Source organism: Rhinolophus ferrumequinum, chromosome 18 (assembly GCF_004115265.2).
Source record: "Rhinolophus ferrumequinum isolate MPI-CBG mRhiFer1 chromosome 18, mRhiFer1_v1.p, whole genome shotgun sequence".
In the NCBI taxonomy this organism is placed as follows: domain Eukaryota; kingdom Metazoa; phylum Chordata; class Mammalia; order Chiroptera; family Rhinolophidae; genus Rhinolophus; species Rhinolophus ferrumequinum.
Genome location: NC_046301.1, coordinates 4,736,731 through 4,751,633, shown reverse-complemented (window position 1 = coordinate 4,751,633; position 14,903 = coordinate 4,736,731). Strand labels below are relative to the sequence as shown.

At 41.2% G+C, this 14,903-nt stretch overlaps 1 protein-coding gene across 5 annotated transcripts in view; it reads left to right on the top strand.

The window, feature by feature from the left end:
- TRPC3 (transient receptor potential cation channel subfamily C member 3) overlaps positions 1–14,903 on the top strand; it is a 61,903-nt gene that overhangs the window by 31,430 nt on the left and 15,570 nt on the right. For all 5 annotated transcript variants that reach the window (XM_033135290.1, XM_033135289.1, XM_033135288.1 and 2 more), the window contains exons 4-9: positions 2,891–3,055; positions 5,785–6,001; positions 7,578–7,811; positions 9,123–9,387; positions 12,352–12,547; positions 13,844–14,053. In XM_033135290.1, coding sequence (XP_032991181.1) covers positions 2,891–3,055; positions 5,785–6,001; positions 7,578–7,811; positions 9,123–9,387; positions 12,352–12,547; positions 13,844–14,053 — 1,287 coding nt within the window. The remainder of the gene's footprint in view (positions 1–2,890; positions 3,056–5,784; positions 6,002–7,577; positions 7,812–9,122; positions 9,388–12,351; positions 12,548–13,843; positions 14,054–14,903) is intronic.

Below are 14,903 nucleotides of genomic sequence, written 5' to 3'. Positions count from 1 at the left end.
GCAGAATTAGTAGTATAGGAGATATATCTATTAAGCTGGGTAAAGTGTAACAAGTACAGTGAAAAACAACACGATTTGGGCTAGTTGCTAACGTATATTAAGTGTCTGCTCTGTATGTACAAGTCATAATGGGTCCAAGATTGACCATCACCTGGGTGCCGTGTGGAAAGGATCGATTGCCATCAAGTCTGTAAATGTGTAACCTTTGTACATTGTAATCAATGCTGTGAAGCACATCTTCCAATTTTAAGAGTAGCTCAAGGAGGAGGAGCGAGAAGAGGGAGCCATAGGACAACATGAGTATTTCTGTCCTTGAGAGTTTAAAACCTACGGAAGAAAGGCTGGACACTCGCAAAAGGGAAATTTGTCCACCAATTTCCTATGGATACATGCACCCATCTGTTACCTTCCTGAGCATTTCTGTCTTGCACAAACCCTCAGCCTATAAATAATGCACTGATTTGATGATATTGCAGAGTTCTACCTGTAGGTTTCCCAGGATGCACCACTCCCCATCCAAAGCCAAGCCTGGCTGCAGTCACAGCCTGCCTTTTATTTGCATCTACCCGACTTGCCACAAATGCAGATTTTTCAAACAACAAGACCAAATTAAGACTATTTTCAATACTGATTATTTATCTTGGCAGGTATGTGGAGCCCAGGTCTCCATTATCCTTGCTTTTTTCATATTCATTGATAGCTCACTGTGTGCCCTCAACCAAGGACCGCTCATCACTTAGGGCAACGCTGATGCCCCTGTTTTCATCTTTTTGTACCAAATGCCTAAACCAGATACCCAGTGCCTGGTTCATGGGACAGGCTTTTGACGTCCTGAAGAATGAGTGAGTGAATGAATGAATGAGACATTTAGGGTCTGTAGAGAGGAGGAGGCTTTTTCACACAGAAGGAGGGGTGAAGCAGGAAGGAAATGATCTACTAGATACAGGGACAGAAGGGGAAGTTTGGAGAAGTTCTCAACAAGAATCCTAGGAAACTGCCACATAGAGCCCAGGAAACCTTCAACCTTGATTATGTCCACACATTTTGTCATGAGTTCAAATAATAACTGCACTGACCTTGAAGCACTGTTTTCAAAAAATCAGAACTTTGGAAGAGTGACAAAATCTTGAATTTGGAAAGAAGATCTCATGTGTGCTTTGTAGCTGGCAATGAGCAGTGAGCCTCGGGACCTGGGGGTTTTTATAACTGAATTGAAAGGAACTTACAAGAAAAATACGCTTTTTCACAGTGAGCTCATCAAGCAAGAAAAGACAGCATCTTCTCTTTAGTATTTTAACTCTCCCAGCCCCTACCAGTTTGTATTATTGAAAAAAATTTAAGTATTTCAAATCTGATAGTTGTAGACCCACCCTCTACCACCTCTGTCAATGGGTCGTCGACTTCTCCAGCTCAGTGGCACGTAGCTGCCACCAGAGTGACTGTCATGGGCTCCCAGAGGGCGGGCACACTGGGGGCAAGAGTGGGCATCTGGGGGAATTTGTGCCTCCACTGCCAACTCCAGGGGATGAGATTTTATTTTTGGTTTGGGGTTGTTGTTGTTTTTTCCTTTTTTTAAATGAAAAGCACTCATGGACACTATACACCAGTAAGTGAAACCTTATTCATTGCCCTGTAGGTGTGTGCTCTTAATAAATAGCCAAATAACTTGCAGGATTGCCCAGAGTTACTAGGAATCCTTACGGTCGGTACCTCAGTTCAGGATGAGACCGCTGCCTGGTGTGAATTGTGGCTGTTCACGGCCTCTCAGAGTTCTCAAAAACATCTCACGGGCACTTCTAACAGGTTCACCATTATTGTTTGTGCTGTGTTCTAGAAGACAGCGATACCTTGACTCTTGTATCACTAAAAACTCTTTAAAAAAAAATATGTTGGCACTCATAGTTGATTTGGGAATGACCCTGAATAATTCTTGGGTTTGGGCAGAGTGCACCTGGCCATTCAAAGAAAGGCAGATCCAGCTGTAAATGGGAACCGTTGCACCTTCTGGTGTAGGGACCTTTCCATGGGCCTGATGACAAGGACATTCTGCTACCTGAATAAGGACAGGATCTTAAAGAAGTCCCAGTTATTCTAAGTAGATGCAGGCGGATGACTTAACAAAATCAGATGGCAAAATAAAATACAACGGCAAGGATGAAATAAGTATAATTTGCTCATTTTTCCTGATTAGAATTGTAGTTATAAAATTACCACTGGAAATAAATGTTTGTGGTTTTTTTGACCTGTGATAGAGGAAGCAATAAAAAGAGGACAGAGTACTGCAATAGGGAGGAAGTGACATTTGATGCCAGCTCCGAGAAGCAGTGCAGTGTGGACCGAGCATAACCTCTGCAGATTTGTTGACTTCTGGCAAATCTTTTGCAGAGTTGCCATGGTCGTGCATACATACACATAGGCCATATCATGTCTATGTTTTTCACACATGTAGCATTTTAGGAGTTGCTCGTGAAACGTGATGCGTTTCCCTTTTAGGTATAATCTACATTAAACCAAATAACTTCTTTCTTTTCCATTTGAACTAGATGACAAGTAAGCAGGCAGACAGCAAGATGGAACCACCTTTCCACAAAGGAAAGTGTATGACACCCAGATTCCAGAGCGGAGTCTGGATTATGGAGAGTTTCAAGCAGAAAGAATTGTAGGTCAGGTCAACATCAATTTTACCCTCTTTTTTCCCACTTTGGTTCTTCTGTTGATGCTGAAGCACTTTTGAAAAATGAAGGGAAGGTAAAAGAGAGTATTACCAGAACCTTCCGGCGCCTGTATTCTGGGGAAATGTGCATTAATATCTTTAGGAGGTACATGCATTCAGTAGTTGAACTGTGGACAGTGGCGTGGTGACCCACCTCCTCTCTCTCCCTCCCGACAGTTTGTGGCTCACCCCAACTGCCAGCAGCAACTCCTGACCATCTGGTACGAGAACCTGCCGGGCCTGCGGGAACAGACCATCGCCATCAAGTGTCTGGTTGTGCTGGTGGTAGCCTTGGGCCTTCCATTGCTCGCCATCGGCTACTGGATCGCACCTTGCAGCCGGGTACAGCTTTTTACACCCATTTGCTCTGTGGTGGGTGTGCCGTGTCCTTTTAGGGGGAAAAAAAGAAAAAGCTTCCTACTTAAAGCTCTTATCGGTTTTACCCTGAATGTTAATTGACTCAAGAACACGAATTCTGCTTTTTAATGACCGGATCAATTCAAATAAGGGATGAGAAGGGATTTGGTGCCTGCCAGTGGGATAGATCCCATTTGTAGGCATACAATACTCAGGCTTTTAAGATAGAATCCCCATGGCAGACGGGAGGGCGAGCTGCCGGAGTGGAGTAGCATGTGCGCTGATTGCACAGCTTAGCAAACAGAGGCAGCTGTGCTGGCCTAGGCGCGGGCAGGGCAGAGCCCTACTGCAGTGGTACCAAGAAACAGCCAGCCTGGGCACTGGAGGGCGCTCGTTCTAACTGCTCGATGCCATTCGATGCTGAGTGTTTTCAGCCCAGTTGTAAGCGTGGTCTTACCCAAAGTTCACAAAAGTGCATGTCAGCTTCCACGAATTCTTCACTCTTCAGAAGAAAAAATGTAGAATTTGGGTTTGGGGGCTTTGATTTTTTTAATGGCTTGTTTCTTTCATTTTGCCTGAATGGTTTTGTTCACGACCTCTCTCCCTCTCTCCACTTGCCAACATAGAGTCAAGTTGATTGTGCCTAAGAGATCCTGAAGGAGATGTGGGAAGGAATACTAGTCATGCTGACCGAATCTGCATTAGGTTAACAAAAGGCACGGCCAGGAGAAGACTAGATCCTTTCATCTGAGGTCCTTGAATCCTGTTGTTATATTCCCAGATCTGGTTTGGTTTAAATCAGAGCCAGTTTCAGGCAAAATGAGTCGAGGCCACTTACAAATGACCCTGGAAACCCGTCATCTCTCTGGCTCGCAGCCTCCCCGCAGAGTCCTCGTCTGCAGGCACCACATATGTGCACGAATGTTCATCTATCCCACTTTATGCCTGAGCTGCCTATGCGATTTCAGGCAGGAAGCTTGTCGTTTTGATCAGTTTTGATGAGTTGAGTTCCTTTGTTACAGATCATGGAAAAATACCTTAAGATGCCTCAAATACATAAACACTAAAGCCTAAAAAATATAAGTAATATGAGACAGCATGCATTAAAGCAGAAATCATTTCCCATTCTGGGGGAAAGGAATTGGAGAGTTCAGGTTTCTAAGTGTTTGTCTCTTGGGGGCAGCTTAATCAGTGAAAACATTCCATCAGATCTGGAGGAGCCGTCTTGAAGTCTGTGCACTCCCTTTTTCTCATCTCCTGTACAAATGCCGCTGATGATGTGGTGAACTCGCTAACCAGCAGAGAAGGGAAAGGAGCGAACGTTTGTACCCACGTTTATACCTAGCATATACCACCTGTCCGGTGGTGAAAGACACAGCAAGTTTCCTCCACTTGGAGCCTATCTTCATGATAGGCACACTGCTTTCTTTTCGTGTTATTTAAAGTTTCAAAAGACCACCTTTTGGAGACTTGGCAACTCCCAAGAAATCACTCAGTGTTATGAAGGAGCTACCCCAAATGTGCCCTCTGCAGCTGCCAGACAGCACAGTGATATGTAAATGTGTCATTTATTTTCCTGTATCTAATATGGAAAATGTGCATTCATCTGTGTGCATTCATGGTCAATGCCAGAAATGCTTGACATTCTTTGGTTGTTTGTTGACATCAAATTAAGGTTCTGGACATATGAAAACATTATTTTGATGTTGCAGTCTTTTAAATGTGAATCTTCGTGCTTTTTAAGGTCATGGACTAAGTTGAAAAGTAGGATCTGAGTGTGTAGAATGGAGAACATATTTGATAAATCTTCCAAATATACCTAATTCATGGACCGTGGAAGCCTTGGGGACAGGAGGAATTGTTTTTCATTTCTCCTAGAACATTGGGCTTTTAAGGACATCCTACCACATGGGATTTTAAAGGCGTTACCTTAAAATAATTATAAACTGAACTTTAGAAATGCTCTTGTACTATTTATATGATATTCCAAACTCAGGAATGATTTTCAATTTAGTTAACCTACTTAGAGGTTTTAATCATTGAGTACCTCCCTCTTCTAATTGGGATAGTAACAGATAAAATATTTATCCGAATTATAATATCTTCTGCCTTTTTTCTATCATACAAAGCACAACTTGATTTTGGAATATTTAGAAATGAGAACTAACATTTACTTCTGTAGTAGCAAGATTGCTTTTTTATTCTTCACAGGGATTAATGTGTACAAACACATCAACACATTTGAATTATAAATGAACAACTCTACAAATTTATCATAACATTTCAATTTTAAAACAATAAAGAATTATACGTTACAAATTTGGAGTTTCTTTTCCTGGACTCCAAAAACCTTGACATTGCTTGTCTTTTGTCTTTCAATGCAAAAATAAGAATAACCAGTACATGCCCTGTGATTTCCAGAAATGCATCTGTTAATGCAGTATATCCTAAGACAAATTGGATATTTGGAAACAGTGAGGTTTGAAGATGTCTTAAATTATGTTTGGAGGATGCATCCCCTAAATGAAGCAATTTTCACAATGGAGACCGCTTCAGAAACAGAAGCAAAGCTTTGAAAATGTTCTCATTTCATTGTTTTGTTTTTGTTTTTGTTTTTAATCCTGTTATAGTAATTTTCATAAGTGGAAGCCAGATTTTCAAAAGTAAAAGTTTCCTTTTTCTCTTTTTTTTTTTTTTTGTGTGTGTTGTTATAGCTGGGGAAAGTGCTGCGAAGCCCTTTTATGAAGTTTGTGGCTCACGCTGCTTCTTTCATCATCTTCCTGGGCCTGCTTGTGTTCAATGCTTCAGACAGATTCGAAGGCATCTCCACGCTGCCAAATATCACCGTCATCGACTACCCCAAACAGATCTTCAGGGTGAAAACCACCCAGTTCACGTGGACTGAGATGCTGATTATGGTCTGGGTTCTTGGTAAGCCTTTTATTTTCAAGTAATCTAATTTCTACCAAAAACGATATCTATTGAATGATTGGCGTTTTCTATTTAAAATGTTACTGTACATTATATGGTGACAACATCGCCATTGTTAGATGAGCAGAATAGCAAAATAATAGAATAATTTGGCAGCATAACGCGAAAAGGTACCCCTTAACACCAAATAAAAATTTTTAGGAGTAACATGAGCCTAATATTTATTGATATCTAATTCTAATTATTGAATAAAATGTAAGCTTTTTAATGTCACTCACTGTGATGATCAAATATTTAATTGGAATTCTTACGAAGTAATCCCAGAGGCTATTAGCTGACGACTAAAGAACATTTATATTGTTTTAGTTTCAGAGATTTTAGGAAAGTGTCCATTTTCAGAACATTTGTTACTTCCCCTCACAATAGCCTGTTTTGAGTAGCTACGCATATATTAAAGTAAAAATTGTAATACATCATCTACATATCACATTGTGTATTCACCGCCCAGAGTCAGTTCTCCTTCCATCACCATATATTTGATCCTGTTTACTCCCATCTACCACCCGCTTCTGCCCTTACCCTCAAGTTGTACACTTGAAACCTATGTGACTTTACTAATTGTCAACCCAATAAACTTTAATTGAAATAAATACACACACACACACACACACACACACACACACACACAAATTGTAAGCAATGTGAGGGGGGAAAAAGGAAATTGGAACCAGTTGATCTTTTGATCACTAATCCAAAGTCACCTTTGTATGTTCTTCCTGTTTCACCCAGTGTGTTTCTTGATGTCTTCTCAGTTCCCAATTTAATAGGTTGGTTCCTCCCTCTCATTCACTCCTATGGCCTCGATCTAGGTCAAGTAATTATAAATTTTATTCTGAGCCATTACATTTCTTTTCAAACTTCCACAATATTTTCTCCTTACACAGCCAAGACAAGGCGTATTTTGTCCTTTTCTCCCAAGATGACCTTTTCTACTTTCAGTTTCTTCCTCACGTCCTAGGGCCTCCCACGTAAGCTGCTGCTTTTTCCAGTGATATTCCTCACCTCCTCGGCATGAAGCTGGAATGAGAAGAGGGGGTAGGGCAACGGCGTACGTGTTCCTGGAAACTGTTCTTGTTAAATCTACCATAAGATGCTCATGTGGAGGCTATTTCTCCAGTAATCGCTATGGTTTGATAATTAACCAGTGTAATTTTATAAAGATGAATTTCTCCTGTCCCTCAAAAGTCTCATGGGGCAAAATTGTTCGACTTGTAGAGCCTCCCTGACTTAAGTCCTCCTCCTTCCTGCCCTCACCCCCTCAGTATGAGTGGCACCATTTCTGGTGGCACACGTACAAGTGTGTTTCTTCAAATTCTAACTTGGTGGAGTAAGTCATTCTCTGGGTGGAAGCCGCTTCTTCTATTTATTTCTGCCCATGGCCTCTGTGAGCTGGACAGCGGTTGCTTCACGTACGGGACATTTTATAGATGGGGACTGAAGGTAGATGAAATACGAGCTTCTCAGTCTAAGCTGTGAGGTCTAACGTGTACCCTACCCTCCGTGTGTGTTGGTACAGGAATGATGTGGTCTGAGTGTAAGGAGCTCTGGCTGGAAGGACCGAGGGAATACATTTTGCAGCTGTGGAATGTGCTGGACTTCGGGATGCTGTCCATCTTTATTGCTGCGTTCACAGCCAGATTCCTAGCTTTCCTTCAGGCAACGAAAGCACAACAGTATGTGGACAGTTACGTCCAAGAGAGCGACCTCAGTGAAGTTACTCTCCCACCAGAGATCCAATATTTCACGTACGGTAAGTCAGGAACTGCAGGGCCCTCTTATGTTTCGGGAGGGGCATGGGAACCATGTTTTGGAAGGAAATGGGAGTGAAGAGTGTGTTTAGTATGTGAGGAGTGCTGAATGTTTCTGGACAGTGGGGAGAGCATGAGCTTTAGAACTAGATTCGTATCCAGGCTGTGACTCTCCCTTGCGATGGGACTCTATTCAAGTTAATTTACTTCTCTGTGCCTCAGTTTTCACATCTATAAAAAGAAGGTGCTGCGAGGTGGGAGAAAATTACCTTTAAGCCTAACAATGTAATTATTATAATATACTTTCAGGCCATGAACCTGTCTTAATTGGGGGGAGGGAGAAATAGCTTGATAAATTGCTTGATGTGGAAGATGAGTCCCAGAGCATGGGTTCCAGGAGGTAAAATAGTAATCGGTGCCTATTTATTCATGTGTATTGAATGACTCATCTAGAGGGAAATTTGTGAATTCAGGCTGCACTACTTATTATGTGTGTGATTTTTATCAAGTTTTTAACCTAAGTCTTGGTTTCTACATGTCTAAAAAGAGGATAATGGTAACATCAAATCCATAGGGTCGTTGAAAGCAGTGTCCAGTACATATTAAACATTCTTCTGGGAGTGGCCGGGTTTGCACAAAATTAACCACATACTGTGTCATTGACCTTCCAGGGAAGTAGGTAGAGTCTGCTGTGAACTTGCTAAGTAACCTTGAAAGGGATGTTAGGGTCCTCATTTAGAATCGATATCCAAAATTTCTGCACCTCAATAGCAGTTCACATTTTCCAGGAATAAGTTATATCACACTCAGATGTCACGTTGACAGCACCGTTGTGATTCAGTGACGTTCTCACTGATAATATGACAATTTACTGCATAGACTGAGAGGAACTAATTTCCCCATCAAATATGGAAAAGAAGCTTGTGCCAACTGAGCCAATAGGGTGACAAATAGCTGGTCAATAAATCTAGTAACAGAGGGGCAAATCAGTCATCCTGACTGAGTCTGTGTCTGATGAAGTGTTTTAACCTCTTCCTCTTTTGTACTTCATTCCGTTTCTGTTCAATGTGCTGTCAGCTTAGTGTCTTTATAATTGTGTTCCCACCACTGAAGGAATTTGTATGGATGTAACAATCATCTGTTTCTGGTTTAACACAACAAATAGTGCCCGGCCCGTTAATTAAATCTAGAGTCGTTTCCACCGAGATATTAACCGCGTCCCTACCCACAAGATAGATCCTATTTATGGTAGTGATTTTGCATCAGGAGCCGTGGATCGAAAGTTCATTGTTCATCTCTCTCTCTTTTTCTAGCCAGAGATAAGTGGCTCCCTTCGGACCCTCAGATCATATCGGAAGGCCTCTACGCCATCGCCGTCGTGCTCAGCTTCTCCCGCATTGCGTACATCCTCCCTGCGAATGAGAGCTTCGGCCCCTTGCAGATCTCTCTGGGCAGGACTGTGAAGGATATCTTCAAGTTCATGGTCCTCTTTATTATGGTGTTTCTTGCCTTTATGATTGGCATGTTCATACTCTATTCTTACTACCTGGGGGCCAAAGTCAATGCCGCTTTTACCACGTAAGTAAGACAGAAAACAGGTACAGTGAACAGAAGGAGAAATGTCAGTGGAAAGATGTTTTTCAGAGCAGAAAGAAAAATCCACTAAAAAGTTAGTGCTTGTGTGTGATTATGTTGCTTCAGAAGTTCCTGTCTTTGAGCTTACGTAGTGAGCGTTTGACCACAGAACAGATCAGAATTCGGAAAAAATCCTAGACAAAACAGGTTATTTTGAGAGCGTAAGGTAACAAATCTGTAATCCCAGATGTCTCTTACGTTATGTATGACATTGAATTCAGTTTTGTCATTTTATAATGATTACTATTATTTCAACCAAGAAGCATTGGCTCTTCTTTTAATATAGCATTAATCAGTACAGGGAGTCGAGGAAGAAGAAATTCTAGCTAAACGTGAACAGCCCACTGTAAGGGTAATACTGTTTCCTTCCTGTGGGCCTGCTGGTTTCTGCACTGGAGGCTCACCTCCCCCAGGCAGTCTTCCTTGATTATTGATTAAGCTTCCTCGATCTTTGTCCTTCCAAGTTCCCTCAGCATGGAGACATTCAGATGGTGAGATTCGCTCTCACCCATCAGGGTTCAGTTGTCATGGCAGTGGGCCCTTCCTCTGTATGTAATCCTTGAGGGGGGTTCATCAGAAACCCCTCCTGCCTCCCTTTGTACCCTGTAGTGCCACAGCTGGAAACCAGCTCGCCATTCATTAAGTTCCCTGAAACTAAAACAGAACCTCGGAGCTCTTTCAGACCTCGAAGTTGTTTGAAATGGATTTTTTCAAATAGTTAATATAGAGCAGGTCTTAGGGGTGAAAGACAACTAAGACTGACTTGCTTGTAAAGAAAAAAATCTGTTTGAACCCAGTGGAGGAAGGACAGAGAGATCCTGAATAGAATGCTGCCCCTTTCAACAATATGAGATCTCATTTTATACCATGTTTTCCCGAAAATAAGACCTCGCCGGACCATCAGCTCTAATGTGTCTTTTAGAGCAAAAATTAATATAAGACCCGGTCTCATTTTACTGTAAGACCAGGTATAATATAACAATATAACATAACATAACATATATAATAATACTGGGTCTTATATTAATTTTTGCTCCAAAAGACGCATTAAAGCTGATGGCTAGCTAGGTCTTATTTTGGGGAAAACATGCTACCTTACATTTTCTTCACGGTTTTGTGTGAAGACCTGGCAACATGATAGCATGGAAAGAACAGCTCAAACACCAGGCAGACCTGGATATGGATGCGGTCTCTGCTGTTCTTTAGCTGTGGCCTTTGATCAAGCTACTTACATGTCTCTGTTAGTTTCCTTATTTTAAAAATAAGCATTAAAAGTTTAAATCAGGCTGTCATGAGGATGACGTAAGGTGACTTATATGCAGCCTCTTGCCCCCAGTAGGAGCTCAGGACCTGCCAGTACCCTCTGCTTTTCACCATCCCCCTCTCCCCACACATGTAGATTCTCCACATAAGTCGGGGTGGGAAGGTTTGCAAAAGAGAAAGAGGAAGAAGGCGACAGTTTTGTGATACTGTTAAATTAATGGCAGGAGCAAAGAGCTTATAGTGTTCCTTAGTCTCCTTCCAGCATCTGTGCTATGGCGTCACACAATCAGATGTTGTATAACAGAGACTAACTCTGTAGGAACAGGAACCCTCCATCCCTGGGATCTAGCACAACTTCTAAAACATAGGAGGTGCTCCATCGATGTTTGTTGAATGAATGAATGAATTAATAAACTAGTACTAAAACCTATAGATCTATAAAGTTGTTATTAGGAATCTGTTATAAGAAATCAAAAAAGCACAGATTCCATAAATCTTTCTTTGCAAAGAAGGACTTACTTTTGATTCCTACTTTGCAATGGAATTCCATACATGTAATTGTTTAGTTTAAGGATTAGTCTTGCGATTTACAGACCAAGGATTACAACTGGGTTATATGACAACGCCAGCCAAATTTGGTTGGCAAAGGTCATTTAAGTGATAAAAGCAGGGAATTAGTCTGGCAAGGGCCCAAGTGCAAATTGCTGCCATGGAAGAACCAGGAAGTAGATGATATAAATTAAGGGAAAAGAAGAAGAATCTTTCATTCTGTTGCTTCCTCTTCGTTTCCACCAAGCGTAACTGTTAGCTAGGTAATATATTTTCGTGACAAAAATTCATTTGCAGTGGTGAAAAGCCTGTGACCTCTCCTCACCCATGGGTCCCAGGCTCCTAGTGTTCCTTAGTTTCCAGGGGCCAGGGTTTCTTTGGCTACACTTTCAGAGATAGTTCTTTGCATAAACAAGAATATGAGCACTTGTATGCCCCACTGTTTTATTCAAATGGTAGAATATTTCACCCTTGCCACGTCATGTTTTTTTCACTTAAGCCTATATCTCAGCTATCATTTTATAGAAACGTGAAGATAGATCTGTCATTGTCCCGAGTGGCTGCATACCATCCCATCATATGGATGTCCAGAATTATTTTCCCACTCCCGTATTGATGGATATTTGGGTTGTTTTCATTCTTTCCTGCTGCCATGCTACAAGGAATATGTTTGTGCCTACTATTTTGACGTGGGTATAAAATTTTAATTCCGACCTTGTTCTATTCCAGAAAACCTGATTTAAATTTCTAAACCACCTGCCAAATCAAGCCCCAAACTTCCATCCTTTTGGGAGAAAGGAGTGGGTATTATGGCATGACTTCAGCTTTCCCCTGCTGAGTTCAGAGAATTTTCACATGATGAAATGTACAGAAAGGCTAGGCATTAGCACAATTTAATCATTGAGTTTCTGAAAACTTGAGAGCATAATTTCTATTAAATATGATGATAAAACAATGCTACTTGGGGTTTATGATGATGATATTTTATGATGGCATGTTACATCTGTACAGTATTCAGACCCTGACTTGTTTTCACTTTTGACATTTTACTCCTAAAAACTGTTCATTTACTTACTGTGTACCTTCTTTCGACAGTGTAGAAGAAAGTTTCAAGACTTTGTTTTGGTCCATATTTGGGTTGTCGGAAGTGACTTCTGTTGTGCTCAAATACGATCACAAGTTCATAGAGAACATTGGCTACGTTCTGTATGGAATCTACAATGTAACGATGGTGGTCGTTTTACTCAACATGCTCATTGCTATGATTAACAGCTCATACCAAGAAATTGAGGTAAACCTGTTTCCTCCCCACGGGGTCTGCCCTTGCCATCCCATCCTAAGTAGCGTAGCACATCTGCTTCTGTGCCCTGTGGGGGAGCTCCAGCCCATGGAGACAAGAGAGGCTTATACCAGGCAGAGGGAGCCTGGGCCTTTTTCTGTGTTTTCCATCTGAACAGATAGGCGTGCACCTTCCAGTGTCTTCTAGGAGCACAGCAGCGGTGCCCATGAATTTACCATTGCTCCGGGTGTATTTCAGAAGTTCTGAAATTAGTGGCTAGAACAAGTATTGGCTGTAGGGGTAGTGTTCTCTCCTCGGTGAGCCAGCAACCACCTGAAAGATCCTGGTAGAGGGATGACTAGGTGTCTGGAAAGCACTGATGATGCTCTTAATTCAGAATTTTTGGGATGCTAGAAATCGCTTCGTGCTTTGGATCAGGCAGGTTTGGCACCTTCCTTCATCGTTGTACATGTTTCTTCATATCCTCCAGTTTAGTGTTCAGTTTTAGTGTTTCACTGTTAAGTCCACGAAGTGTGTGTTTTAGAAACACATAAGGTAGTGTTCTCGAAGCAGAAGTTAAGTCCTCCAGAAATGTAAACTGTGGCACTCTGCACCCCTGCTTGGGTGTGGCAGTGGCCGTCTAGGAAGTGGAAAATGAGTGAGCCAACTTCCTTTGCCTGTGGACCCCTCCTCTCCATTTCTTCTCTCCATTCTTTCTCCCAGTAAGGATGGTTATGCCCTCCCCGTGGGGCATCACTGAGGATAAAAAGAAACGTAAGACAGGAATTGGCCAGTGAGGGCCTTTCGTAACGGCAGACACAGAAATCCCCAGTGCATGCATCAGATACTGTTTTTCCCCTTTGCCCTTGGGGTACATATGCTGTATCTACAGCCTGGCTTGGGTGGCTCTAGTTAAGGAGGGAGGGTGAGGACAAAGTGGGGAACTCTTGTTGAATATGCAGACTTGGCTGGTTGGGGAGGGAGGAATTCATATTTTCATCCTTGACCCTGAATTTTTCTTGTGTGTTTTACTTTGTTTTTGGATGGTAGGCAGGAAATTCTGGTTAAATTTCAGTGGGTACAGACAGAAGCATATGGGAGAGAAATTTTTTTAAAACTGAGTGTTATAAAAGTGGTACTCGGACTATTATATAGGCCAATAGAGATTATATGCAGACAAATGTATATGTCACTTATCTATTTCAAATGCATAAGTTTTAGGTTCATTGTAAGAACCTACTGGAATCAATTACTAAAATATTTAGTTTTTAAAATGAGTTGTTATTTCTTTTCTGTTTTGTGACACAGGATGACAGTGATGTAGAATGGAAGTTTGCTCGTTCAAAACTTTGGTTATCTTACTTTGATGATGGAAAAACGTTACCTCCACCCTTCAGTCTAGTTCCTAGTCCAAAGTCATTCGTTTATTTCATCATGCGGCTCATTAACTTTTCCAAATGCAGAAGGAGAAGGCTACCGAAGAACATAGAAATGGGAATGGGGAACTCCAAGTCCAGGGTAGGTCTCGGAAACTTAAGCTAAATGGTCTGTCTGTCTCCTTGTCTTTTGATGTTTGTTCAGTGTTTTTTATGTTAGAAGATGTTGAAAGTTATTGTCCATTCCATAGTCTTTCATAGACTAATACTTAATATCTTCATAACGTCTTAAAAAGTCATTTAGTCTATGTCTTGCCTTTGGTCAGAATTTCATGTAAACTACCAGATTAAAAACAAACAAAAACTTCCTTAACTTGTTAAGAGTAAACAGAAAAGTTATTGTTAGAAACCACTTGGCGTTTTTGTATGTGTTCCATGCTTCACAACTGTTACTCTGAAGCTAAATAATTTTAATCTCACATTTTCCTCTTGGTTTTATGTGTAATTCACCACTACCATATTCTTCTTATTTGTAGAAACCCTTTATTGGGCTAAATACTCTTTTCTTCCTTCAATATTATAAAATGGATACAGAACTCAGAGTATCCTCAAATAGTAACCATAAATACCCCCTTTATAAATAACCAAGAATGGTTTGTCCTTAAGTTGTCCCACTTGAGTCAAACTTATGAACAAAGATGAGTTTCATGATAACAGCTGATTATCACGAACTTAACTTTCAGGGATAGAATTGGTATAGGCGACAGAAGTATCTGGGCAGAACCTCAAATGTCAGCGATTGAGGCAGATAGAAGCAAATGTGAGAGGTTAAAATAGAATTTTTGCCTAAAGTTGGGAAAACAGTCTATAGCTTCTTGGAGCCACAAGATAGCAATGTCATCAGGCCTTCCTGAGCAGAGCTAGATATTTTTTCTCAGTTGAAGCTGGAAAAAAGACTGGATTCATACAATTTCATTTCTCACTTTTTAAAA